This window comes from Cavia porcellus, unplaced genomic scaffold (genome assembly GCF_034190915.1).
Source record: "Cavia porcellus strain 051 isolate PalLab524CR breed Dunkin Hartley unplaced genomic scaffold, mCavPor4.1 scaffold_16, whole genome shotgun sequence".
NCBI classification, from domain to species: Eukaryota; Metazoa; Chordata; class Mammalia; order Rodentia; family Caviidae; genus Cavia; species Cavia porcellus.
Window position 1 is genome coordinate 67,734,391 of NW_026947499.1, and position 27,635 is coordinate 67,762,025.

Consider the following 27,635-nt stretch of genomic DNA (forward strand, 5'->3'; position numbering starts at 1 on the left):
ACTAACTTTGTCCACTGTGATTTTTGCTTTGCTCCTTTTATGTAAGGCTAGAATAATGTTAATAACATTTTAAGCATTGATTTACAATACAGAGTTTTATCTTTTAGAAAGACAAATTGTTTCTGAACCAGCATCACAATACCAGCAGATTGTGTGGTAAAGTATAAGGAGTAGTCCAGGACAAGAGATGACTGGTAAATTCAGATTTAATGTTAGATTGTCTCACTTAGCTTGTAATATTTTGCTCCTTCACTTCTACTAAAGAGCTATGGCTGTTTATCTGAGAAAATCCTTTCTCACAGTTGGATGATCATTAACAAGTTTTGAAAAATTCCTCTCATTTTAGTGGACTTAGTTTCTTCAATAGTGATGTTTGAGATTTATTTGATGCTATATGTATGAATTCACTTTGACATGAGTGGAGCCATCTTGAAATGTAACCACCATGAGCACATCGGAGTAACCCTAGTCTACTTTTACTGCATAGTTTCCCAAAAAGATACAAATAGACAAAAATCATTAAAATTGTATATAGAGCTTTACATTAGTGTCCAGGAACCAGAAATATGCGGACTCTGATATTAGCTTAAGATAATTCAAGAACATTCCAGCTAGGATGGAGTCACTTTTGACCATTATTGATGGCTTTCCTTCTCACCCAGATCATGGGGATTCATTTGGTTGTGGTGCCACCCAGGACACGCTTCAGTCAGTAAGTGCTCCTATCAATTGCCTGCAGGGTAATCCTGAGTCTGTCTGTCTTCAGTTTCATAGCAGCTTGTCACCAGTTCTCATCCACCGGGGCCCAACTCTTCGGGAACACTGTATTCTTGGAAAACAGCCAAGAACAAGAAACATCCTTACCTTTTTGCATCTTAGAAACTACAAAGATCCATCCTTTCCTACATTACTTAAAAGAAGCCTGCTGGAAAGCCTTGTTTACAAACTCTGTGGCAAGAACAGGTACAGATCCTCTGACTTGCTATTCTTTATCCCAGAAATTACCAGCTGCACTCTGTCCTCTCTGATAAATCTGACATTCGATAACTTGAGCATACCTGAGTCAAGTTTTTTGTTTTCTTCCCAGGTTTCTGAACTTTGAATCATTCTTCAGTTTAAACAAGTACCTGGGCTTGAATCAAGTACTGGAAGGTAAAATCAGCTACCCTGACATCCTTCTCAGAAATAGCTAATCACAAAGAAAGGCTCCCTGATCACACCACCACACCCTGCCTCACACACCTGGCTCTTCTAGTCTTCTTAATCTTCTACATCAAAGAAAAGCACTTTCTACCCAACGTCTGAGACACTTTTCTATCTCACAGCTGAAGCGTTCTCCCTTTGAAAGTAGCTCCCCGCTTATTATAATAGTCTTTCCACATGAAGATGCTCCTTCTCTAAGTATGGATTTGCTATTTGCTTGACATCTGGAGATGACTGCCATCTTCATTGATTGCCAAGGTTTCTCCCATTCCTGTGGTCTAGAGATCCTGGACCTGAATTTCTTTTCTGGTTAACCTCCATAGTTAGCAGTCTGAATATGGAGGCATCTCAAGGACAAGATGATTTTCTGTCACCACAGAAAACTTCATGTAGACTGACAAGCTAAGGACATTGTAGCTTTGTGTTTTTCAGCGAAGTGTGAGAAATCTGAAGAATTTAATTAACTGATGTTGATATGGATAATTCTAGAAAACTAAAGTTGGATAAAAATTCTCTTAAGAAACTGGGATAATTCAGATCCAACTAACTCAACTTTCTGACGCAAGGCTTTATTAACTGTGACTTTTCTTGTCATGACTACATGTTACGGAAAGGCTAAGCAAAATTTGAAAATTGAAGTTGGCTGGTTTTTTGAGCTCTTGTTGCCTGTGTACTATTAATAACAAAACAAGTGACATATTCTTTGCATCTAAAGCAAAAACAGATCATATACTGGACTATTGAACCAAGTCTTCTTGGAGTCACCTAGTATTTGTGACCCGTCACCCTTGCCCACCACAGTTAATTATTGCACTCACCACTCCCTGACAGTGTTTTTGGTTTTATGCCTGAAAACATCTCTATGGAACATTTGAAATTTGACCTGGGGACTCAATAATATAGAGGGGATGAGTGAAACCCCTCCTCCCCGTGGTGTCATGGGAAGGGCCCCAGACAGGAGTCAGGAGGCCTACATTCTAACATTAGGTCTGTCATTTACTTATCTTCAGTAGCTCATTTAGGTTCTTCTGAGTCTCCAGTTTTTTAAGATAATTAATTCCTACCTTACTGTAAATCTTAAGGGCCAAAAGAGATAATATATGGTAATAAGCATTTAGTAATATTCAAATAATGTTACTTGTTCACATATATGTTCTATCTCTAACAGATTATGAGTACTTAGAGGTTGGATAGTGCCCTAACTCCCTAACATACGAGTAAACACGTGGTAATTGTTCAGTGAATGCTTTTCAGTGTTTCACTAGACATGAATGACTGTAAACAAAAAAATCCACAAATAATTCAACAAACATTTATTGTGCGAACATAATCGTGCTAAGTCCCTTAAGAATACAAAAGACATGAATTCTGCCCTCCAGGCTCTTACAGTCCACCAGAGGATAAGAGAAATGTGTATAAGTTCCAAGATAGATTTGAAATGCCCTCAGGGTGGTACAGAGCAGGGTGGAAAAGTTCACAGGAAGATTCACTTTAGCTTGAGAATTATGGAAATTTTCTTGAAGAGGAAATTTTGAGTTGAACTTTACAGCATGGAACTTAGACATAAAGGCAGTGAAAGAACTTCTAGTCCCAGGGCAAAAATAACTTGACAGATTGGTAGTTCAGCAGGCTAAGAAAGGAACCGTGCAGGAATGCAGGGCTGCCAGACAGCCCCCCATCAAAGGAGGCGGCTGCAACCCCCATTTAGGAGAGGGCACATGAGGCAGTGTGCTGTGAACGTTTAAAAGGAGCAGACTAAAAGTGGGATTCCTTAAAATCATGATTCCCGGGTACTTACCCATATGCATGTTTTTCTTCTGGACTAACACATGAAACCTGGAAGCCCACCACAGTCACAACTGGGCATCTCTTTTGTAGTAACTCAGACTCCTGCCCTGACATTTTTATGTATTCAGTTTCTCATTAGCTTTCACATATTAATGTAATATTCAGTTACCAGAACTAAAGAAAAATCAAAGTGAAAAATGTAATTTTATGGCAGTGAATATTTAAGAGATACTAGAGATAATGAATTATAAAAAATGTACTTACAAATGTATGTTATAAAAATGTACTTAATTTATGTTTTCAAATGTATGTTTAGTGTGTTTTTTCACAAGATTTTATAACCTGGAATAGGTGACCACATGGTCTGTATTCACAGCTATAGATAGAGCTGAACAGTATGGAGTTAAATATTTATATACATAGACACACACACACACATGTATATACAAAGATACATATGTGTGCATTTTTAATTCATGTATCTATAAATTTATCACATATTATTCCTATCGCCAGAAATTCATATTATAAATTCAATAAGCTGTACAATTACATTGTAATTAACATGAAGTTCATTTTATTGAAAAATCATTCTTTACTCATGTTATAGTCTTTGCATAATGGCATCATTTTCATTTTTAAAATCTGATTGAAAATATACTTTGAACATTTTGACGCTGAGCACATTATAGGTATCCAACAGGAGTTTAGCCTGAGCTCTGTGCTGTTTAAGGCTCGGCTAAGGGATGCCCTGCAGTGTGGAAGCACCAATGTCCTCAGCCTCTGTGCCTGGCCCCCGAGAGCCTCACAGGGTCAGACAGCCCCCAGGAGACCATACAGCTCAAGGTTGAGTCAGCTGGCTCCACGGAGAGTCTAGGACCTTTGAGGGCTGTCCATCTGCACTCCCTTCCCGTACTTGTCTCAGTGCAACACGCGATCTCCAGCCCTTGAAAGGACCAGGAAGTTGCTGGAACCCTCCCCACTGCATTTTTCTTTACTGTGTACCTGAGGTAGGGTGACAGCATGCCAGAGTGGCTTCGATGTGAGAGAGGACACTAGGGAGTGTGTGTGGTGGGGTCACCTCAGGTTCCCCACTTTTGAATGAGGACACTTTTATTCTATCAAGCACAGTCACTCTCCCCCTTCAGCTACACGATATCACACATGGTTTATTTAAATCCTGAATAAGTTCATTTTTTATGTCATGAAGCACTGTAGTTTGAATAGTTTCTTCTCTTCTCTGGAACATGCAGCAAACTTAATGCCTTAACACATTTTTCCTGTATTATTTCCTGCGTGACAGCTTGCTGTTTGCTGCTAGTTATCTTTGCCTCAAGATAGAAGAAAAAACATAATGTTTATGTAAGAGTACTGTGGCCGTAGATTTCTGACAAGCCCCATTTGCATGGCATGTTGTTCCAGAGCGTTAAGTAGAAAATACAGAAGCCCTATACAAACCTATTATTACATTTGAGAAATCATTAGCCTCAAAGAGTAATAACAGTATGCTATTAAAACTGTGAATACATTTTCAGTATCTGAATTGAAAAAAACTTTATAAATATGTAAATTTCTGCTCAACAAATCCAAAATAAAATGCACTAAAAAACTGATATGTAGACAAAAGTTTATTTACACCATACAACATTTTAAATATTTTATACACAGCTGCAGCAGAGAAAGCTACTCAGAGCTTTCTAGAGAAAACTGCCAATAATAAAGATGTGAAATATATTATTCATATAAAAGTGAGATTATTACTTTATTGCATTTAAAGCAATGAAGAATGTAGCTCAACAAACATTCATTTAATGACAAAAACTTTGCTTTTATATTATAAAGTAAAAAGTGTAGTAATGGCCAAACAGACTGTTATAAACTTTAAAAACTGCATAAATATATACATTGTGCTTCATGGTGAAGTTTTCTGAAAACTAAACCATATGAAGCGGTTACAACATGAATCGTTGCTTGAGGTTTATCTATAAAGATTACCTTACAAATCCATTCCACGGGTACTTACAACACAGGATGGTCAGAACTGTACACCTGCCGTCTCTGTGCTAGCAAGACTAGCGAGACGTCACCAGACAGAAACACCATTGATGTTTGGCACGTGGAGGTCCTGACTCAGGCCAGTCACACTGTCCAGATAGTCATGGCAGGCAGCCTGAGTCTCACACATCTATGCGTTAAAATGTCGTGTCTTCACCTCAGCTCATTTTTATCTTCTTAAACTTCTGTTTGAAAGTCACCCTCTTGCACATCCAAAGGCAAATTCAGACACTTTTCCCATTCGGCCGGCCTCAGTTCCAAGGCATCCTTTGCCTCTGTGTCTAAGACATTGATTGTAGTGTAATGTTGGTACTCACTGGGGGCTTTGAAAGTGTCCCATGGATTCTTGTTTGGTGTTGGGTTTTCCTGGAGGAAGGAGAGAAAGACAGTTACACACTCGATGATAAGTGAGTGCTGCTACTTGTTAAGCCTTCTGGAAGGAGGGTGTTTGTATCCCTAACTCAAGTTTATATGCTTCAGAGATGATGTGAAATTGTGTCCAGCTGCAGGAGATCGTTTTAAGTTTTCTTCCATCAGCTGACTGATGAATATCTTCTCTGAGTCATGCCGCAATTTTGCAGGAGCAAGGAAGAGAGTGGCACCATGAAAGGCAAAGTGGATGTCATTTTACCTTGGGTATCAAGTGAAATGTCACTGTGCCTGTGTGTTCAGGCAACAAGAAGGGTTAAGTCGCTGATAAGATTAAAAGTAGTAAACTATGTGTTGTGGCAGGATCCTTGGTGATAAACAAATGTGAGGCTATTTAGTGAGACATATAGTCTGATGATCAGAAAACTGCTCGACCTAGAAGTATCATAAAAAATTTTTAACTCACTGCCTTCGCCTGGGTTTTCTCAAGGCTTATCCTTTTAGGAACACTTGACATTCTATTGTTTTGTTATTTTTCTTTTTCTGTTCTTCTCTTTCTTTTTCTTTCCCTTTCTCTTTCTTTTCTTTTCTTTCTTTTTTTCTTTTTTTTTTTTTTTTTTTTTGCTTCTTTTCTTTTCCTGTACATTCTCTACAATTTTCTGCATAGGAATATGGCATTCTAACTTAGCAAAATACATTCTTCCCATTAAACACCACAGCTTTCTGGAAACATAAGCAATGCAAAGGTGCCTTCCAAAATGCCTAGTTACCACTCCCCTGATGACACCAATAATACATATCCCCTCATTATCCAAGATTCAAGATTTGCCTGGTTATGATTTCACTAAGAGCCGGAATCTTCTAAATGCTCAAAAAATGTGTGAGTAATATCCTGTTGAGGCTTTTGCATCTGATATTTTGTAAGATTTAGCAATGGACATATATACATACATCGTGTGTGTGTGTGTGTGTGTGTGTGTGTGTGTGTGTATGAGATTTTGGGAACTGACCTTCATACTGAGCTGCATTCTGGTTCTTATTTATTTATTTGTTTAATTTTGAGTCAGTCTCGCTAAGTCTCACTAAGTTGCCCAGGTTAGGGAAGAATTTGTGATCCTCCCAGTCCCCCAGAGTGCTGGGATTCCACGAATGTGTCATAGCAACTTTTCTTGTTTTTTGACTTCTACACAGCAGAAGAATTTGAATGGGTTAAAATAAACTGGGTACCATTAAAGAATAAGAAGTAAGGCATGTCTGAAAGTTCCTTAGGAAAAAATGTTAAACTAAAATGTGAATACAAAAGTGAGTAATCTGATGAATATTAAACTGTGTGCTGATTAAAAACTGAATTTATGTATTATTGCAAGAGAAAATGCCAAGTAAAAGCTGTCACTTTTTACACTAGCTCAGTTTTAATTCAGTACAGAGATTCACTGGAATTAATAATCTGTCACAAAATGACAGTTTAACTTTGCTTCATTAAAAATTTTATACTTTTAATTTTATCCCAACAAACTGATGAAGCCTTAAAGAAGTTTTACTCTTTGAAAACACTACCTTTCAACTTCTACTAGCCTTTGATTTCTACTCAAGAATCTTAAAATGGTTCAAAAATCTAACATTCCAACAGTATTCTCATTTTTCACAATAGAAAGTTATATTTAACAAGGATACAATAGCTATTGAATGTCTCTTCTCTCTCTCCAAATCTATCTTTCAACTGATTATAATATATTATCAAGTAAAATAAGATAGCTACTTAAATTAGCATCTAGAGTCCACTCAGTATATTAAACACGATCTCAGGCTCTTGGTTATAGAAATGGTTAATAGAAATATTTAGCCACAACTAGCATGCAAATCACTAAAATCTTCAGCACATTAGTTGTTTTCAGGTTTTTTATTCCTACCATGAGGTCAAAGAAGAAATAGCCCGCAGTAAAGATACAATAAAAGTTGTTTTTTAGGATACGCTCATGGAATTAATGCTGCCTTAGTGTAAGATCCTAAAATCTCATGAACTACAGTCTTGTCATCACCCCGTCCCCACTCTTTCTCCCCCCACCGTGACTCCCTTCAACTATTATTGCTGTTCTGTGCTGGGCATCGTATTAGGAACTAGAAGGGATAAAGCAGTAAGTCACTTGTAGAAAGGCAACTGACCTTACTAGGAAAGTCAAGATTTAAAGCCTGATACCTGTAGATGCAAACTCTAGCTCCTCCACGTCATAGGAATGTGACTGTAAATAATTTACTCAATTTCTCTGAACTTCAACTTGAATATCTGCAAACAGTAGTATGCTTTGTATTGTGTGGCAAAGGAACTGGCAAAATGCATGGATTAAGACCTGTTTTGCAAAGCTGCAAAGATTATCAAAGAGTAAAGGGTCACAGAATAATATCTGGAGAATCCTGTAAAGGTTCACTATCTAGTAATCATACTTAGAATAGAAGGTATTTATTGTGAAATGCAAACGTAAGAGACACACTTATAACTAAGTTCCAGAAAAATGGGTCATTACGGGAGCTCAGAGGAGGAGAGAGAGACGGTCTCTTTTATGGCAAGTGCATAATCCTTTCTTGGAAAGGTGACATTTGGCTTGGCATAGAAGGACAGATTTAGCCACAAAGCAGCATGTGTGGCAGGAGGTCTCGTGGCTGAATAGTCACACTAGTCCATTGAAAAACCCCAAGAGTGGAGATGGGGACGCACTGAGAATAGTGACTTGTCTACTTTAGTTGGTATGAAAAAGAATACCAACAAACAAACAGAAAACAAAGAGAAGGTGAACTGACAGGCTGATTATAAAGGGTTCTGAATAGAATTTGGAATTTATTTTGTAAGGAAGCGGGACTTGTTGAAGGTTTGGAGCATAAGAGTGACTTGACTCATCAATCGTCAGCTGAAAGGCTCATTGGTTCCAATTCTGCTAGGACAAGTCACGGCGCAGACTTGGCCTGTCTTAGACGAGAGCTTCCAGGTGTAGGTGGACAGAAAGAGAAATTAGCTCAACCCTGAAAGGATCCATGGTATGTGGAGTACTAGTTCATCTGCTTGAAAAATACGGGATCTTTGAAAATTTTGGGGCCTGGAGCAGATATGATTTCCCTTTATTTTATATTTTGAAGACAGAACATCACAGATACATAAATGAAGTGATTAGTTCTAAGCCTTGTCTAAATATGTAGAGTCTAATTCCAACGAGCATTATTGTCAACCCATGACTTTTGGAAAGGTTTTTTCCGTGAGAGAGAAACTAGTTTATAAGGAACCACTGATTTGGCACACAGAGCTGCAGAGGCCAGGAAAGACTCCAGTGGACAGCGGAATCTAATGCCAGAAAATTCAGTGACAGCATAAGGTTTTCTGGATTGCTGTTCAAGCCCAAATACAGAGCAGAGGAGTTGTAGTTAAACTGAAGACTGTGTAAAAAGCCTAGAAATTATCAATTCACTCTAAGACAATGTGCACTTTCAAAAGCGCTCATCTGGTCTGAGAATGTATCAGTGGTAAGTTCTGAGGCGCCCATAAAATGGCAGCCTGCCTCGGCCTTTCCCAAGTTCCTGGGTCCGGGAGGCGCCAGCTGTGCCCCTCAGCTTACCACTCTTTCTGTTGCAGTGTTTCTCTTTCTTCTTCATCCTTTTCTGTCTTACTACTTGCATTTCTTCTGCATCCCTTCCTCCTTTCCTTCTTTTCCTTTCTTCTTCTAACTTACCAATATTAGCAATAAACCAAAAGAAAGTGTGTGCATTTTAGAAAGCTAGAATTCAGAGGTGAAACAGTTTCTTCTTGCATATCATTTAACAGTGCTAATTATCTTCTAGTGTGATGTAAGTGTTTTCCTGCTTAGAAGAAGGAAAATGCACTAAATGGTATTTTGGTTTTCCTTTGATTATCCACATTCTTTTATTTTATATAATTACCATCATCAAATATTATGAATTAGCAGACCCCTGCACTAAAAAGGAAAATACTATGAGTTATTTTAAATGTCTTTCTCCATTCAATTAGGCAATTTTTCATTAACAATGTGGCGCTACAAATTATGTGGCTGAATTAATGATAATGAACTCACATATCATTATTAATCAAAATGGAAGAAGATAATTCTGACTTTTTTCCTGTTCTGAGATATTCAGGACAACAGTCAAATAGCAATGGCAACTCTATCCTCTCTACTCTTAACCTTCCAAGATGGTAAATATTTATTAAATCTCTTCTAGAAAAGGCATGCTACCACAGAGACATAGTGTAATTAGTAGACTAGTTTGGTTGTCAGGAAACTGAGACAGATATTTGTGCCATTAATGATTTAATACCCAGACTTACAAAAAGAGGAAATTACAATCATATTATAGCAGTCAGTCAGCTGTAGCTCTTGCATAGCCTTTTAGATTTGTAAACAAAGCCTCTCCGTTTAAAAAATGTAGTTTTTTCAATTTATTTCAAAGCTAGCATTCAGTATTCTAAACTGAGTAGCTAATGTGTTTAGGCCTAATCTCAGTGGTATAATTCTCATTTGCCTGCTAGCTAAAATTGATGGCTTAATGTTAGGTGAAGTAGATGAGAAAGAAGCACTTATTATGCATGATGTGTCTGGTACATGCTTAGGCATGGTGTGGGAAAGCAAATAATGCATGAGTCCTGCTTTCAGGAGAAAAATAGATTGATATATTCATGAACTATTTAGAGACCAATTAAGAGTTAAAGTGTAGAGTATTTGTATAACTTTCATTTAACAAACACAGATTGAGGTATCAGCCATGCAATAAATTCACTGAAGCCATTTACTGATAACCTACCATGATTATAGCAATGTGCTAGCACTGACAGCAATGAAAGGAAAACAGAGACAAGTATATTTTTGGTCATCAGCTTCTCATAAGTGAACTTCCTTAATCAGGGAGCTGGGGTTAAGACTCATAAAATTCAATGGATGGGTTTTTACAGCTGGATCAAACATTATGGACTTTAGAACTATATATATATATATATATATTTAGGGCCAGGGATTTAGCTCAGTGGCTAAGTCCCTGCTTGGCAAATGCGAAGTTGTGAGTTCAATTCCCAGTACAAAATATATCTATCTCCTCTCTCTTTCCTTCTTCTCTGTCTCCCTCTTTCTTCCCCTCCCCTGACTTCCTTTCCCCTCTCCTCATTTCCTCCCTCCCTCCTTTCCATCTGTCCTTCCTTGCTTGCTTTTTTGGAAGAGGGCAAGCACCCAAGGCTGCAAAGAGTGGGCAAAGGCCACTGCATACGGAATGCAGCCCAGCAGGTGTGACATGGAGGTGCCCTGTGCCCTCTTATGACTGAACGTTGGCTTCGCAGCCTGCTGTTTGCTTTTGGAGTTGCTGTGAGGACTGATGCATTTGGCATTGTAATGAATGAGAAGAGACTGGTTACAATGGAATCAACAACCCAAACCCCTGATACTGATGTATGCACTAAAACTCTTAGCACAAAACATGTGATTCTCCTGGAGATAAAAACCCATCGCTTTGATTTGAGGCAACAAATTCATATTTATGAGTTATGTTTTATGGCCTTAAAATGGCAGGTTATCAAATGAAACTGGAAAAATTTAGCCAAATATTCAGATATTTTAATGAACTTGATTTTAACTCTGATGATAAAATAGCCACATGAAGCTAACACATTTTAATAACTAATTTTAATAAAAAATTTTAAAGTAGAGAATTTGAAATATGAATACATTCTGAGAGATTCTTCCATTCCCAATTTGTCTCTTAATAAACCTGTCTAGAGTACATTTTGGGGGCTGATAACTTTATCTGTCTATACTGGGCTGTATGCTCAAGAGGATTAGGAGGTCCAGACTTCACAGGGGTCTCATGGGGGCCAGGCACTGATGCGGTAGCGTGAACTCACCATGCTGCTTGTATTTGGTATGTCCCGAAATCTGTCCAAAGTCTGAAATTTCTGATTTAGCTCCTGAAACAGCTCCATGTGCCTCTTCCTTGTATGCATGACCTTCTGCAAAAGAGGACAGGATGGTTCTCATGCTTAATTTAACTTGCATTTTTTTTAAGAAAGGGGCTTAGAGTTTTGCTTGATAATAAAGCAAATCAAGTTTGGCAGGAACCAGGAGTCCCAAAGATAACACAAATGTGAACAACATGCGCCAAATCCTTCTTTCCTAATCAGTATTTCTTGAAAAGGAAGAATAGGCATTTTCTTCCACTTACAAGATTACCAAAAATTAGGATTTTATTTCTTGTGGGTACATTAAAAATATAGTGCATTAAAATATAGTGTATATTAAAAAAATATATATATATCACACTCATTCTTGGGTAAAATTTTCATCTCTTGAAAGTTAAATCTGTTTCACAAAAATTGTTATAATAAGTTAAACATGTTTTAAGATTTTGGACTTGTAAAGTATCTGATTTCCCTGATGCTCATTGTGGGAAATATTATTTTTTTTATGTTTTACCTCTATAAACACTAAAATCCTAGCTGGCTGTACTAAAGGGGGCGCAAAATCCCAGCCTCTGCCATTAAGGCTGACTCGAAGCACTAAAGCTTCTGAAATATACGTTGGATCTAAAAGTTGCACTTTCCAAGTGAATGATGATTGAGCTTTGCAGAAGTAAAATCTGGCCCACAGGTTTTGTATATTTGCTTATGAGGTGATAGAGGATCTTAACAATTAAGAGGCGCAGCGTAAACTGTGTGGTCATGCGCCTCTAAAATCACAGATTCAAATGCGTTCATGTGCTTCCACTCCAGCTGCAGCCTGTTCTCCCAACTTCATCATAACTCAGCAAATGGAGTCATAAATAAAAAATGATCTTGGGGTAAGCACCGCGGGCTGATCATTTAAAATAACACTAACAGGGGCCGGGCATAAAGCTCAGCAGCACAGTGCCTGCCTGGCAAGTGCAAGGTCCTGATTTCGAGTCCTTGTACCAGGAAAAAACCAAAACAAAAATAGCAGTAACAAAGAGGAGTTATATACTACATTTATTGTATCTAAAGTTCTATTTTAAAGGGGAAAATGTCAATTTTGACGTTTTAAAGTTATATATCAGTAATCAGATGATTATGCAAGACTGTATACCTCCTTGTTTGTTTGTATAAGATTTTATATGCATTTTCAACATATGCTTCAGAACTCACCATTTGCTCATGTGGCTTACACAGGTATATGACAGTTATGCCTAAGCTATGATTTGAACATTTGGTCCATTGTTTTAAGCAACAAATATTTTTGAAAGTAATTTGTTTTGGAAAATAGATCTTTAGAGGAAAATCATAATGTTTAATTTTCTTATAAAAATTAGCATACAGTTTACTTTCTTGAAGGAAAAAAGAGCAAAAGAGAAAGACGAATTGCATCTTTAACATATTACAAAAGCCTATTCTCTCCTATGCAATCTTTAATTTTCTGTATTTAATGACTATGCATCTAGGCGAGTCACTGTAAGGTTAATTTCTTCTATTTTCCTTAGCCTACATTCTGCAAGGCAGTTCTGCCATTTTAAGTCTTGCATTAACCAGTTTCTGTCTTTGCACCCTTTGTCTCTAAGAGTTAGCTGCTGAAGAGTAGGGCAGGTGAGGATATGAATGTGGCACTCATGATGGAGACATGAAACACAGAGAACAATTACAGAGTGATTAACTTCCCATCAGTTTCAAGTAGAGTACATGAAACAGATTTGCAGGATTTACAGAGAAATACCAGGCAAACATAATTTGACTGGTGAAGGCTGATGGAGATTTATGAGAGGGAAGATTTGCATAAGTGATTCAATGGAGAGATTTGGTTACTTTGTAGCTGGCAAATGTAATTCAACATGTTCTGTTCTAGGTTCCAGACCCCGTGATACTTAGTAAAATGTAGATTTCTGTCACAAGAAACACCAATAAAAAAGTCTATTGTTAGATCCTGGCTTTGCCTCTAACAAATACATTCTGTTTTCATAGTAATGGATCTTACTACATAGAGTTAGTTTTTCCTGTGGTGCACCAGGAATGATGCTACACTGCTGACATTTCTCTAGGGATCCTTTGTTGTGTCATTTAGTATACATTTATCAACACCCAATATCTTGCTATATATCAGGGTAACAATAATGAAAAATATGATTAAATTACTGACTTACAGTAGGCCAACAGGACATAGGCATTAGTTGCATGATAATTCAAATAAAAAGTCTATAACTGTGATAAAGAAAATCTGATTCTGCTATGAAACTGATAAATTGTTACAATCAATGCAAATAAGGCAATCCACAAATTTTTACATATATGAATTTGAGTTGAAAATTTTGAAATTAGTTATTCCATGATTTTGTTTGTATGTTCTCCCTTCCATTTTCTAGAATTCAGAGGAGTGCTAGTTCAATTTTCAAGCCTATGCTTGAATTCCCCCTCCTCAATAAGGTTTTCCAAGCTACCTGTATCAGAGGCAAATACCCATAGTTTGAGGTCAGCATCTGATGTTTGCTTGCTGCACAACCTTCATTTCATCTACATCTTGCAAGAGGGGCCTGACTTTTTCTGGGAATGTCAGTCAACATCCCTACTGTCCCTGGCCAAAAGCTCAATTATTCCATATCCTTCCAACAAAGTTCTTTTGTTTGTTAACAAAGTCACTTCATAGACTTTTTGCGGCCAATAACATCTATTATAAAAAGTATGTTTAAGATACAAAGCAAGGGTCAACTGTGTCCCATTGGAAAAGAAGATGCATTAACTGATTAGAGGTTTTAGATTTATTCTGATTGAACAAGCAGTACTGATTTTGAATTGAATGGATTTTATTTTAAGGAGTTGGATCACTAGACCTACTAAAATATAGATACATGAAAAATACAAGGTTTTAATTGTTAACCATGTTACAGAACTAAAATTTTGAAATATCTCACTCATTTAAGTTCATGAAAGCTATTCCAAATAATAAGGCTCAAGGATCATAAAATGAATAGGGAGGCAAGTGAAAATTTGGATGGTAAAATATGGAGCCTTTCCTACTGAAAAAAATGATGACAAATATATTCTCATGTCAGATAATCATTCTAATTTAAAACTGTCAATTATGCACTGTCAGAAACCACTGCAGTAATGATAGCCTGGAAATCTGGCAGAGTTCGCACATTAGAGTGGTCCTTCACAGCTCAAATCTCTGCCATGGGCTCAGCTTGGTTTTTCATGTACGATTCCCTTTGTTCATAGACTCGAGCATGTCCTCCAGTCTTTATAATAAGGCAGGTTCCATCAATAAGAACAGCACCTTTCCAGTGAAAATTGGGTAGTTTCCAACCCTTCAGTACGCTGAGATAAAAACTTTACTCTGGCTTAAGTTTTCACAAGTATGGAAGGTTTCCCTGCATTTATTTACTGCTATGAGTTTTTATTTGCGATTCCCTTGCCTTTGATGGCCTTAACCACTTACACATTTTCATCCTCGTAAATCTCATTCATCCACACCAATGATTATTTTTGGATCTTTACTTTATCTTAACATTTATATCCTCTTTTTTCTTCTTTGTGTGTGATTTAAACATTGTGTTTCCCAAAGAAACTGAATTCTGTGGAAAACTCAATTTAGAACTGTGTTTTCTAAAATCTTGTAATGATATAATGATACACACGTGTATTCTCTATTTACATAAATGAAGGTATATTCTGGCTGGCAGTATCTATAGGACTGAAGATCCTTTCATTACCATGTCCATAAAATATTGTAGATATCTTTTGCAATAAAGGAAAGTACATGATAATGTTTCTTTCTATTGAGATTAACATTACTCAGCATAATGCTTCACATTGTGTGAAATCCTGTCCAAATAAGACTACCAAGGTAATCACAAAACCAGCTTAGCAGTTTATTTCAGTGGACTCTTTTTTTTTCAGTTTACATTTTGTAATTCAAGACAGGTAGCCTTTTCAACCTTTGTATTGTCATAGTAGAGAAAAAGGGGTAAGTTGTGAAGCAGATATTAGGCAAATATTATTAGGAAAAATAATATTTCATACACATGAAATATATTTCAAATATTAGGGAAAAACCTGAATGTCTTGAGTTTATATTGTACCCCAGGAACTCTCCTAGGCTCTTGAAATACTCAAAATGTCCAAGTCAGTTAGATTTGGACATTTTATACTGAGATCTCAGTCCCATTACTTAGGAGTAGTGTAGTCCTGAGCATGAAATCCAGTCTTCCTTTGGGCTCAGTTTGAACAATCAGACTTAATTTACAGGATTGTTTTTGAAGATTTTAAAAAGGATATAGCACATTTATTACAGAGCTACACTAATAAGAGGCCCTTAAGAGATGACAGTCATTAATGTCTTTCCTAATCCTTACAATAACCCTGTGAGGTGGGAGCCATCACCTTCGTTTTACTGACTTAGGAACTGCAGCTCAGAGACCAAGTTTCACAACCTCATACAGGTACTGAGAGAGCTAAATTCTTTCTGAATCCCAAGTCAGCTCTCTTTGCAGGCTGCTCTCTAAGCTGTGTCTAAGAGATTCATAAACCATTCTCCTTTGACTATTGAGGTTTGTAATTATGCCCTGTTCAGATGGAAAATGAGACAAGACAGTCGTGGAGGTCTTAGGTACTCTTTATACTAAGCCTATGGAACTCTATGGATATTGATTGCCATGAAATTATCTCAGAATACTACCTCTGTAAGACTGTTCACACTGTAGAGACCTCTATCTCATGGGCAATGACTTGTTCATCTTTGTATTCTTGACACTTGACATGGTGTCTGGTATTCAACAGGTGCTTAATAAACATGCTGAATAAATCAAATGAATAAGCCACTATAGGTACATAGGCAAATAAGGCGCCTGAAACACGGAAGGCTACTATGCATTTTCTTCTCTTCTTCTCTAAAAAAGGTCTCCCCTTTGCAAGAAGGGCTCAGTTCAATGGCCCCAGATAGAGGACCTGCCTCCTCATGCTGACTGAATTGAGTGCCCTTATCTTCCATGAAAGCAGTTTTTAAAGGATCTGTAGGTGGATTTGGGACAACTTGCTTAGAAATTTTCACTTTTAAATTCAAGGATGTGAATCCTAGAGTTGGGCTTATGCCTGAATTACAGATAAAATGCATATTATCAAAGATGCACTCTCAGAGGCTAAGGCAAACTGTTAGAGAAGGCTAATATGAACTTTAGATTAGAGGGCTTAAAAATCATGTGATTAAAGGACTTTAGAAACAAGTTTGCCTGAATCACCTTTCCCAACCCCAGAATTTTATACACCTACACGCCATTGTCAGACCACTGGGATATGGGCAATGGGATAAATCTGTGCTTGTTTTTCTTCAGCTTTCCATGTGAATCCTCTCTCCTGAGTGGGCTTTTGAATACTGGTCCTAAGTGAATGTCAGAACTTCTCTTAAGGAAGAAATGCACACTGAAGGAATGAAGACTAGCTCTTACAGCTACACTGCAACAGGAGAATGACTTTCTTTGGCCAGACTTCCAAAGTGTGAATAAAACCAACATGACTGATTCCTGACACTACAGCGTCTATGTTTCAATATGAATACGTATGTATGTAAGCCTTAAACTACACAAAGGGGTTTGAAAAAAACCAAATGAGTAGTATATTTTTTATATTGTCATTGTCAATGTACAGTAAACTTGGCTATAAATGTATGATTTTGCAACAGTTTCAAGTTAGTGATATAAAAAATGGATATGACCTACGACTGAGGGGTTCCAAGTTTTTGCCCTCCAAAGTGCCTTCTAAAGGTGTCTGAGTGGGATAAAAGGGTACACATATTGCTAGGAGTCAAGGACAAAGGAGGAAGGTGCCTATTATGAACAAGACACTTCTTTACACTTAGGAATTAATGCAGATTTTATCTTGTGTGTCATAGGTTAGCTGTACTTGAAGGGAAAAAGAACTAATACAACAATTCATCTGGACTTAAGAATTAATATAACAATTTGTCTTGACTTGACTAAGTTCCCCTAATTCTTCCATTGGAAACTGAAACCTCTATGGAGAGGAACCACAATAACTTTCCATTTTTCTCGTCTTTCATCCTCTGCTCCACCACTGCTCCCACATTGGGAAAGTGTGAATTTAGTCAGTTCTGGGGACTCACCAGAAATTTCACAAAAATTTCCTAAAATATTTCAAATGCCACATGATTCCAATGGAAGAAGTGACAAAGTTCTGTATGTTGGGAAGAGAAAATTTTTAAAATTTCAGTATCTCTTGATGTCTCCGTTTGTAAGGTAAACTAGACACTGTTATCTGTTACAGTTTCTAAATAGGCATCTACAGTTGTATTTATAGGAATTCCTTGAGCTTTTTTAAAAACCTGCACCCAATAAGTTAAGCAACCTGCCCAATAATTCTTATTTAACATCACATTAGACACCTTAATACCAATATATTATGGTGGACTCATCTTAACAAGATGACATATCCCTTGATTCCCTGGTTTTCTTACTGGTGCTCACAGAAACTCAACTGCAAAAAGCAGAATCCAGTTGTTCCAGCCTGTGCTCAGTTAAGGACTAAATGTCTCAGATCCATCTCTGTAGGGTCGCTCTACCACGTTTCCTACTCGGCCACCTTGTAAGATGGTCCTTCCCCAATTCTTTACTGCATTACCCACTGCCAATTTGCATTTCAACTGCTTCTTTTCCCTACTGCAATCTATCCTCCCCATTACTAACTCATTAATCTTCCTAAATCTTAGAGTATAATGATTTTTCAGAGCAAGCTTCTCCTCTTGGGGTGCAAGGCACGTATTCAAAATTAACCTCCCTATCTATTCTCTCATCCCACTGAATGCTGTTCAAGTGAATTTTGACTTGAATTTTTTTTTTTTTTTTTGGAGCACGCTACACATTATTAGCCAACTCCCATGTATTTTGCTTCTCCTGAAATTTCCACCTGCCGTTTATAACCTCTGTGAATTCTAGCTGAGGTGGTTGCCTTTTCAAGTCAAACGTGGCTATCTTTAAAGTGCCGCCTCCACAGCTGTTCATTTCCTACACTGCTCTGAGCTCTTACGTGGGTACAGTGGTTAGCAACTCTTTGTCAGAGCAAACTGGATTGAAAACTAATTTAGTTTTTTTTTTTTTTTTTAAAATCATTTAACAAAAATCTATGGAATATTCACTATAAATCAGGAGCTCTGCTTGAAGTTGGGAACACACTTCAATATAGCATTTAGTCACAGAGCATAAAAGATCACTATGGTATTTTTCTGTGCAATTTCCAGCATGCAAGAGTTAGTATTTCACCATTGTAAGACTATTTATTCCACGAGTGCAGAGGTACCCTGAAGAACGGCTATGTAAAAGGCCTTTTCTCCAGGCATCACACTAATTAGCCACAAAAGCTTTATGAATATGTGAGCTGACAGAATATTATTATTGCATATAACCTCTGGGGAATGTGTTAGGTTTTAGGGCTGGAGGGAAGCTGCTTACCGGAGTGCATAAGGCATCTGGCAAGATGTCTAAGTTAGTCATCTTCTGGTCAAGTCAGTTGGGAGTGGAATAATGTCAGGGACCTTGACATAAATTCAGTTAATTCAGCCTGAATTTAAGCAAGTGAGGACTGGACTCCTCTTCAAGGACCATCCACAACATATAAATTGCATCTGTGTTTAAATCTGGTAATAATTTTTCTGGACAGAATTTATGAGCTATCTGCCACATTCTTATAATAACACAGGAGACTAAAAGGAATAGCATTAGTTGATAAACAAATGGTAATGTCTGAAAGCACACATCCCAGATGCCGAGGGCAGTGTGCAAACACTACAGTAATTGAAGAATAAATGCCTGGATTCTTGTGTTGCAGCATTTCAACATTTCTCCATTGTTAGCAAATATTTTGTTAATACTGTGGTTTAATGTGTGGAATACTATGTAAGAAGTATCAGCCTAAGGCATCTGCCAGCAGTTGCTATAGAAAAGAGACTACCCCTCCTCAAAAAAAAAAAAAAAAAAAAAAAAAGAAAGGACAGTTTTTCTAGTGCTCACAGTGACACAGTATTTTAGTGCCCATGATTATGTAATTGGATGGTTGTGCTAAAGCTTAATTTTAAATCTAAGGTTTTAGTGTACTTTCTCACTGATCCCTAGTGGGTTGATCTGTACCTCTTTACCTGCAATGCACACTAACATAACAATTTGTTGATTTTTGACACACATTACATACATACATACAATGTACAGTCCTCTACTTTTGACTATCTAAAACATTAATAGAAAAAAAAAAAAAAAACCAATGAATCTGTTCCTGAAAAGGCACTGAAGTTTCTAAAAGTGAAGATTACAGAATAATTTTATCGGAATCAATAATATTGAGACTTTATGCTAAAAATGTAAGACACAATGAAATATATAATCCATGCCAGCTTACCACAGTAGAACCATGTCATAAGCTACTTAGTGATGTCAGATTCTATAATTATTACTTTGTATCTTGTAGTTTGAATTACTACTGAAAATATTTTTTCTTGGATTCTTTTCAGGATAAAGTCATTATTTATGATTTTGGTAAACAAAACAAAACAAGAAAGTCCCACATTTGATACACAGTATACATTATAGAGCTACAATAGTCACCTAAATAAATGAAATGATTGAATTAGGAAATTCCATGCTCCAGGAGAGTTCTGAAATTTTGAAAATATCAGACAAGAGTACTGAGTTATATGTATGCATCACAAGGGTACAAATATGCTGGAGAAATTTACATTATATCCAATTATGTCAGCAGGATATGAATCATATTCAATTATCAAGAAGCATAAGTGTATTTTATGTGATGCTTAAACATCATTAAGTTTGTGCTTAAATAAGCTGCTTAAATGGTATGATTTTAGTAACTTCGAACATCAATATTACAGCATCAATACAAATTCAGTATAAACTGGAAAATGGAACTCTTCATCTTGTTTATTTCTGTGAAAAGACATTTACTAAACACAGGAGAACATTGAACGAACACTTCCTACTGCAAAAATGAAGCTGAATGTACCATAGAGAAACTAAACTGCCAGAATCTCAACACAAAGCAAAGACTCCCTGATGAGCCTAGGCATCCTTACAGGATTACTCCAGGTAGACACTAATGAAAACCCTCTTACATACAAAAATCAAGAAACTGGCATTCTGACCCTCCCAACAGACACCTCGGACCAAGTTCTACTCCTAAAACTGCCCACTTATTCAGCATTTATAAAACAGACCCTTTACCTCTCCAGAGGCATTCGAGTTAGCATACACTAAAAGAAATTAGGACTTTAAAGCTTTTGTCTAAAGCTATCTAAACAGCATGGATTCAAATTTAAAATTCTGATTTAAAAGTCTGACTACTAAGACTTACAGGTCTTAGTAGTAGACCTGTAAGCTGCATAAAGTCATACATTGTTATTTCCGATTTTGGATCAAAAACATTATAAAATAATTCATATACACTTACCTCAAAGTCAAGGTCTGAGTATCGTGATTTTCTTCTCTGTTAGAATTTTTTAAAAAGAAGGAGAAAATCAATAAAGTTATGTTTAGTGATTCAAACAAAATGAAAATCATTATTTTTATTAAAGATAATCCTGCTTACTTGTGTTATGAATCCTTCTTTCATATAAGAAACATTTTCTAATTTTTATGATTTTAAAATATTCCAACTACATTATTCCATTTTCAATTTGAACTTCCTTTAAAATTGAAGTATGTTAATAGTATAGACTATTTTTCACCTTCATGTCTTAACCCTAGTTTTCAGTAAGGAGAAAAGTTTCATGTGAAAATTTACACAAATATGGCACTCTTACTTTACAGACACAGAAGATTTAAGAGTTTTATCAGAAAGATAATCCAGGTAAATCAACAATGAAGTCTCCCCAGAATTCATTAATACCAATTCTACCTAACCTCTCTGTCCAAGTCCCAGCTTTGTGTGTATCTACCTCACACATTTCCTCTCCATGATACAAAATTCCTTCTAATTGCAAGCCCTAAAACCTAAAGTATTTATTCTAATTCTGTAACGCAAATAACAGATATTTCACACTCCAGCAAAATGTTTCAGAGTTCTTCTATGGCTCTAAGTCTGCTGAAGGCTTTCCAAATCTAGTTATAGATAAACACACATTAATGAAATAAAGTAATTAGGCAGGAGGCCTGTTAGACTCAGGAAACATGATTAAAATGAAATTAATGTCATCTCATGTGATGATATGATTTGATGATATTACTGTGAGGAAGAGATTCTCAGCATCTGTTTGAGGAATCCAGTGGTTCCTGGAGTGGATGAAATGGAGATGGAGATGTCTGTTCAATGTGTGAAAACCTTCCAAACTTTGAGAGAACAAAGCAAATTTCTAACATAGCTTTTGTTTAATTTTGATTTTTTCTCACAGTGGAGATGAAACACAAGACAAATTAAAAAATATTTAAAATGAGTAACAGTAATATTTAGGCAGTTGGCCTTTTGGCAAAGTTCTTTCTCTTTCTCCTCTCCTATCTCAGCATCTACAGTCTGCGGCTCACTGACTTGCGTGGGAGCCGCGAGGAAGAGGTGGGAGGTGCTACTCTCCATCGCAACTGCTGAACATGACAGACAGAAAAGTATTCATGCACTTAATGAAAACTACGACTGAAGTCCTAAAGCAGGTCAAGTTAAAATTGTCACTGTATAACTGGAACTACTCCTTCAAGTGTGTTTCAATAAATGGAACATTTTGTTAAAAAAAAAAGTCAATTTCTGAAATTATTTATTTATTTATTGGTGAAGCTGCTTAAGATTAGAATCAAGGGCTGGGGATTTAGCTCAGTGGCATAAGTGCCTGGCTGGCAAGTGTGAGGTTGTGAGTTTGATCCCGGTAAAGAAAAAAAAAAAAAGTAGAATCCAGCCTTCAAGTAGACTGGAGGAGAGAGCTGAGAAGAGATTGATTCACGCAAAGGCAGCTCAGCATGTTAATCTCATTTGTTCCTCTTCTCCAGCACCCTGCTGACATAAGCCAGCCCTCCTTTGCCATCTCCCTGCTACTATTGTTATCTAACTGTGTTGTGTAAAATCAGGCTCCAGTACATTGCACACTCCTTCCTGCACTGTGCTTGTTTAAATGTCAGTGTCTCCCTACTGCTCTTGGGTTTTTTTTTTTTTGCTTCTTGGCACTGTGACTCAGCAGGGAACTTTTGTACACACGCCTTAAGCAAAGTTCTTTTTCAAGCATGAAAACTCTTAGCTTTAGGCAATTATTATTAAGAAATTAGTCATGAGGTTTGCATTTCATTTGAAAATTAAATAGTGAAATCTTATTTAAAAGGCTCAGTTAGAAGAATGGGGGGGGGGGCTTCTGCTATAGCCACCAAGGGGCTCCCCACGCCAAAGGTGCTAAGAGCCCCAGGTCACCCTGCTCATTTCAACGCTATGTTTGTGAATATGGGTGATGGATACACATCGCTTAAGGGTCTGTAATAAGAGCAAGAGATGGAAACCTAGAAGAATGCCATATTGCCATATGGAAAAGAAAATAGATACAGTCCCACAAATAGCCCTTGTCTCTGTCTCTGTCACACACACACACACACACACACACACACACACACTCGTTTTTATTAAAACTAAAATTTAACATAAGGGTACAGCAGACCTGGCAGTCTTGGAGGATCAGATTAAGGGATGAGCACCGAAGCAAACAGATTTTAATTGCAAGAGCTTAAAGATGGTAGAGGAACTAGAGAGAGGACAGAAGTAAAACCAAAAGGACTTAAAAACTAGAGCACAGGGAAAATATGCCAGACATTAAGAGTTTAAAGGAGATGAAATTTAAGTAACTTTATTCATGTCTTCATAATACTGCGAGACGGTCTCAACCTTTTATAGATTAGAAAGTAGTTTCACAATTGAAAATGCTAGACACTCTGGGATGTTCAAGGAAAGTATTTATTCTTTTCATTTTATGAATGAGTCAAACAGAGAACCAACAGAGGTAAAATAACTTGCCCACTTCACACACATAGGAAGCAAAAGAGTTAAGATTCAAATTCAGATCATTTGACTCTAAATCCAGCATTGTCTCCACTATCTCTGTCTGTTCACTGACACAGGATAGCATTTGGCAGCCAAAATGCCTGAAACCTGTTCAGCATTGTTCCTTGAACTTACCAGGAATAACACTGAATGACCCAGGCAGTCCAAGATGGGCAGTAGAGAGACTGAGATGCTTTCCAACCATAAAGTAAGGTCAAGTAGTTTAACCTTTACATGTCATTTATAATTTGAAGAAGATATACTTTGCACAGAGAATCTGTGTAAAATAGTTTAAAAATTATTATTGGAGATGGCTTACCCACAATGTAATAGTAATAAACTATTAATAGCAGACTTTTCTCTTTCCAGATGTGACTCTTGCAAAGCAAAATCTAGCTGGTTTTAAAGAAGTATCCCACATTGGGAAATCTGTATTGTAAAGGAAGAATCAGAATGTCTACTTCTGGTCATTATGGTCTGATTCATCTTTTACTATATATGTAGTATAAAGGAAAGTCATGGGACTGTTGAAAGTCATGACTAACTACCATATTGCTTTAAATGTCCTTTGAGCTCTGTGGAATGCTCATGTAATGCTGTGAAAGTGGCTAGAAATAAGGGTTGTATGTTTAAAAAATGAAAACCAACTAAAAAAAGTGACTCAGTCCTAACAATTTTTCTGATCAGATAGTAAGAAACATGCCACACATAAATTGAAAACAAGTCAGTGGAACATTTAAAATATTTTATGATGGCAGGAATTCTTCTTTCTGTATATCCCTAATTTCTCAAATAACTTGAAAAAACCTTTTATCATTGTCGATGGTGTTTCTATATTCTATTTCGTCTCCTAATTTCTCATTTCATACTCACCTCAACTTGTATTTTCTTAACACTACATTAAAATTTCTCTCTTCAAAGATCTCTAATGAACATCACTTGGTTGAATACCAAGGTCAATTTCCATCCTCATCTTACTGGACTCTTAGAAGTTTTTGAAAGCTCATCACTTCCTCATTAAAATACTCATCACTCCTCAGTCCCTTTCTTTTTTTCCTGCCTTTCATTTACTGCAGCTCATTTTTAAGTCTCTTCTGTTAGTTCTTTCTCATATCCCTGCTTTTAAATGTTGAGTTGCTGAATTTCTTCTTTCCCATATGCTATCCTGGATAACACAATTCATTCTCATGATTTTAAATATTATCCTTGAAGGCCCCCAAATTGTTTTCTCTCTTATGTTTGTGGCTATCTAGTTAGTCAAGCAAAAGACTTAGGAGTCATCTTACATTTCTTCCAGGCCCTTATCCTCCACATTAAATCTACAAACACGTGCTCCGTGTTGAAGGTCTGAAGTATATCTCCATCTGCCCACTCATTTCCATCTACACTTTTGCTACTATAAAAGACACTTACATTTCTTGTCAAGAATCTTGTATTTCTTAGAGTATACTGCACTCCCAAATGCTTACCAGACCACTATATCCAATGAAGTCTTTCTTTCACTTCCCATTGTTACCTGCAAGCACAGCACACTGCATTTAAATTACTCTTTTGTTTTGCTTGATGGTCAGTTGTCTGTCTCCCCACAGAGTTTATTATCCTCAGGGTAGGATCCTCATCTGTCTTAATCACTTTTATATGCCCAGTCTGTGGCAGACGGTATGGCACAATAGTAGACATCCACACAATTACTGATGGAGGTTGCAAGGAGCTAATGGCAGACAAAGACATTTCAAAAGAAGGAAACCTTTTGCTTCTGCTGTGTCATTGTTGCATTTCTTCAGAATACTCTGGGAGAATTTGGATAAGCAAATGAACTAAGTACACTAAGGAAAGCACTATAAATAGGTTGAGTGAACCAAGAGAAGATGATTTACAGGAAAGCAGGCTTATCACTGATAGGGAGAAATTCTCCAGGATGTTTTAAAAGTGAACACATGCAGTGCTGGATCAGGCTGCCCTGAGGAGTGAGAGCAAGCGGAGAAGCTACTTTCCATATCCAACTGTTATAAAATGATGCCTAATGTCTCAGAGGGGAGACTTCACTGTTTGTGTCACTGCAAATTAAGCTGGACAAGACACTAGGAGATTCAAGGCAGGTAATAAATTCCACTGACAAATGAAGGGCCATATGACTGGCATTAAAAGTTTCTATTACAGGGTGAGCAATGAACTCACTCACAAGGAGAAAGCTTTGATAGCAAATCCATTAAAAATAGCTGTGCCAATGAAGTCTGGGAATAACTAATTGTCTAAAATGACTTTTGTTCAAGCTAGTTTTCTTGGGATGCATATAAAAAAGCCAAAATCTCCTAACCTAGGAGCAAAAACAAAAGCATAAAGAAATCTTTCGTTTCACCAAACCTAATGAGAAAAAAAAAAAAGTTGAAAAAGTTGTTGCTACACATGGTCAATTTTATAATGGTCTCCGTTAGTGACAGTCTTCCAGTTCCCAAGTGAGGATGTAGTATTTTGTCTAACACCCTGAATATCGATTTAATATAGCATTCAAGCTTCTTCACAGAAATTCAAGGCATAGCAGTAATGATATAATAATAACATAACCTTACATCCAAAGTACTCTGTACAATTTCCAAAGGGTTTTCATGTACATTATATAATTTGATCCTTACAAAACCATAAGGGAGGCACCACTGAGGTGACATTGTTGCTAAAATATTTACCATTCAAAACCATTATGTTGAGAGTTATACAGCTCATGTTCCAGTAGAGAAACGTTTTGTAAAAATTTGGCCTATAATGGCATCTTAGTCCACTATTTACAACTGAGTTAGGCTTCTCTGAGAGTATTTCCAGATGACACAGATAAGTTTATACACAAATAGAAAAACCAAAGTAGCAACATTCTGTGTTTCTGATAAAACAATTTTGTGATGTACTATTGAGTATCAGTTTCTACACTGTTTTTGTTGCTAAGAAAAATTAAGGCAAGATTTGCCAGGTAAACAGTAGAAATCACTTAATATATTAACATTTGAGCCAAAAATGTCCCATAAGAAACCAAGTGATAGAGGAGCAGGAAGGTGGCACAGGGGACAGCTGGTGATCAGGGGCTTGCAATGTGCCTCCCCAGCGGGATTGGCTAAAAGGTGAAGGCCGTGTCAGGAAGCGCTGTGAGGGGCCCCAGCTGGACAGACACAGGGTGCCTCCCAAAGCAGAAAGAGCAAATAAAACTGCCACGCTCTACCTTCTCCTCACCCTCCAGAGCTGGCAGCGCTCCCACTGCCACATCCAGCCGGAAGTCGGAGACACTGGGCTTGTTTCAACCAAGAGCCATGCAGAGAAAAGGAGTGAGGAATAGACTGTTTGCCAGACAGGCCTAGGACATGCACATTTATAACGTAATGAATACCAGTGTTTCAGGGATTCAAAACAACTACTGACTTCTCTCTTACACCTAACATTTTTAGGAAAATATTCCAATAGGACTACAGTACAATCTTGAGATTTAAAGGAGATTTCAAATCCTCAAGTGTTTGTGAACCATGGTATCTCTCCTTGTTTTTGCCGTTTTAAAAAATTTTAGTGGTACGTTTTAGATATACATAATGATAACACTCATCACAGAGAATTTGAACCTGTATATGACACATCTTCCTACTTCTTTTCCCATTCTCCTCCCCTCTATAGTAATGGCTTGGTACTTTTTTTCTCTTATTATACACCATGTACTCAACAGGCTTCATTAATCAACGAAAGGTGAGAGCGATATGCTGATGACAGTTGCATTCTTCTTCACTTTAAACCAAGCACTTAGAGGATATCTAGGTCTGCAGCCTCTGTGAAAACCTCTGCCATATTATATTGCAATTATTCTGTCATTGTGGGAACTTGAAATCTAAAATTTCCAGAATTACTTACAAGGGTATTCTGGGAATGACGACACATAGGATAGGAAGACATTACCAGAAACAAGGAAGCAAGATAGTAGCATTCATGGAGAAACTCTAGTCGTATTTTTATGTAAAAAATAAAAATTAAAAAAAAAAACCTTCCTGAATTTATCCGACATTTTACACCCAGTAACTTGGGCTGCTGAATGAGCTCTGCTGCACGCAGAAGGCTCTTCCACTGGCCTCGCTTTGGGTCGGGAGCCTCCCTTACCCCGCAGCTGCCCCCTGTTTACCAAATTCCTACTTCTGCCCACTCACCCACTGGAATCTCTTTGGCTTTCTTTTTTTTCCTGCCTCAATTT

General features: G+C 37.1%; 1 protein-coding gene across 7 annotated transcripts in view; it reads right to left on the bottom strand.

Moving 5' to 3' along the window:
* Positions 1 to 2,501: 2,501 nt before the first annotated feature.
* Positions 2,502 to 27,635, bottom strand: part of Adgrb3 (adhesion G protein-coupled receptor B3) — a 720,698-nt gene continuing 695,564 nt past the window's right edge. For 4 of the 7 annotated variants that reach the window (XM_063227050.1, XM_063227046.1, XM_063227047.1 and 1 more), the window contains 3 exons: positions 20,864 to 20,899; positions 11,306 to 11,410; positions 2,502 to 5,412 (listed from right to left, as the gene is read on the bottom strand). In XM_063227050.1, the coding sequence (XP_063083120.1) occupies positions 5,224 to 5,412; positions 11,306 to 11,410; positions 20,864 to 20,899 (330 nt within the window). In that variant the 3' untranslated portion in view covers positions 2,502 to 5,223. The remainder of the gene's footprint in view (positions 5,413 to 11,305; positions 11,411 to 20,863; positions 20,900 to 27,635) is intronic. The other 3 variants (XM_063227045.1, XM_063227048.1, XM_063227049.1) reach the window with 3 other exon arrangements.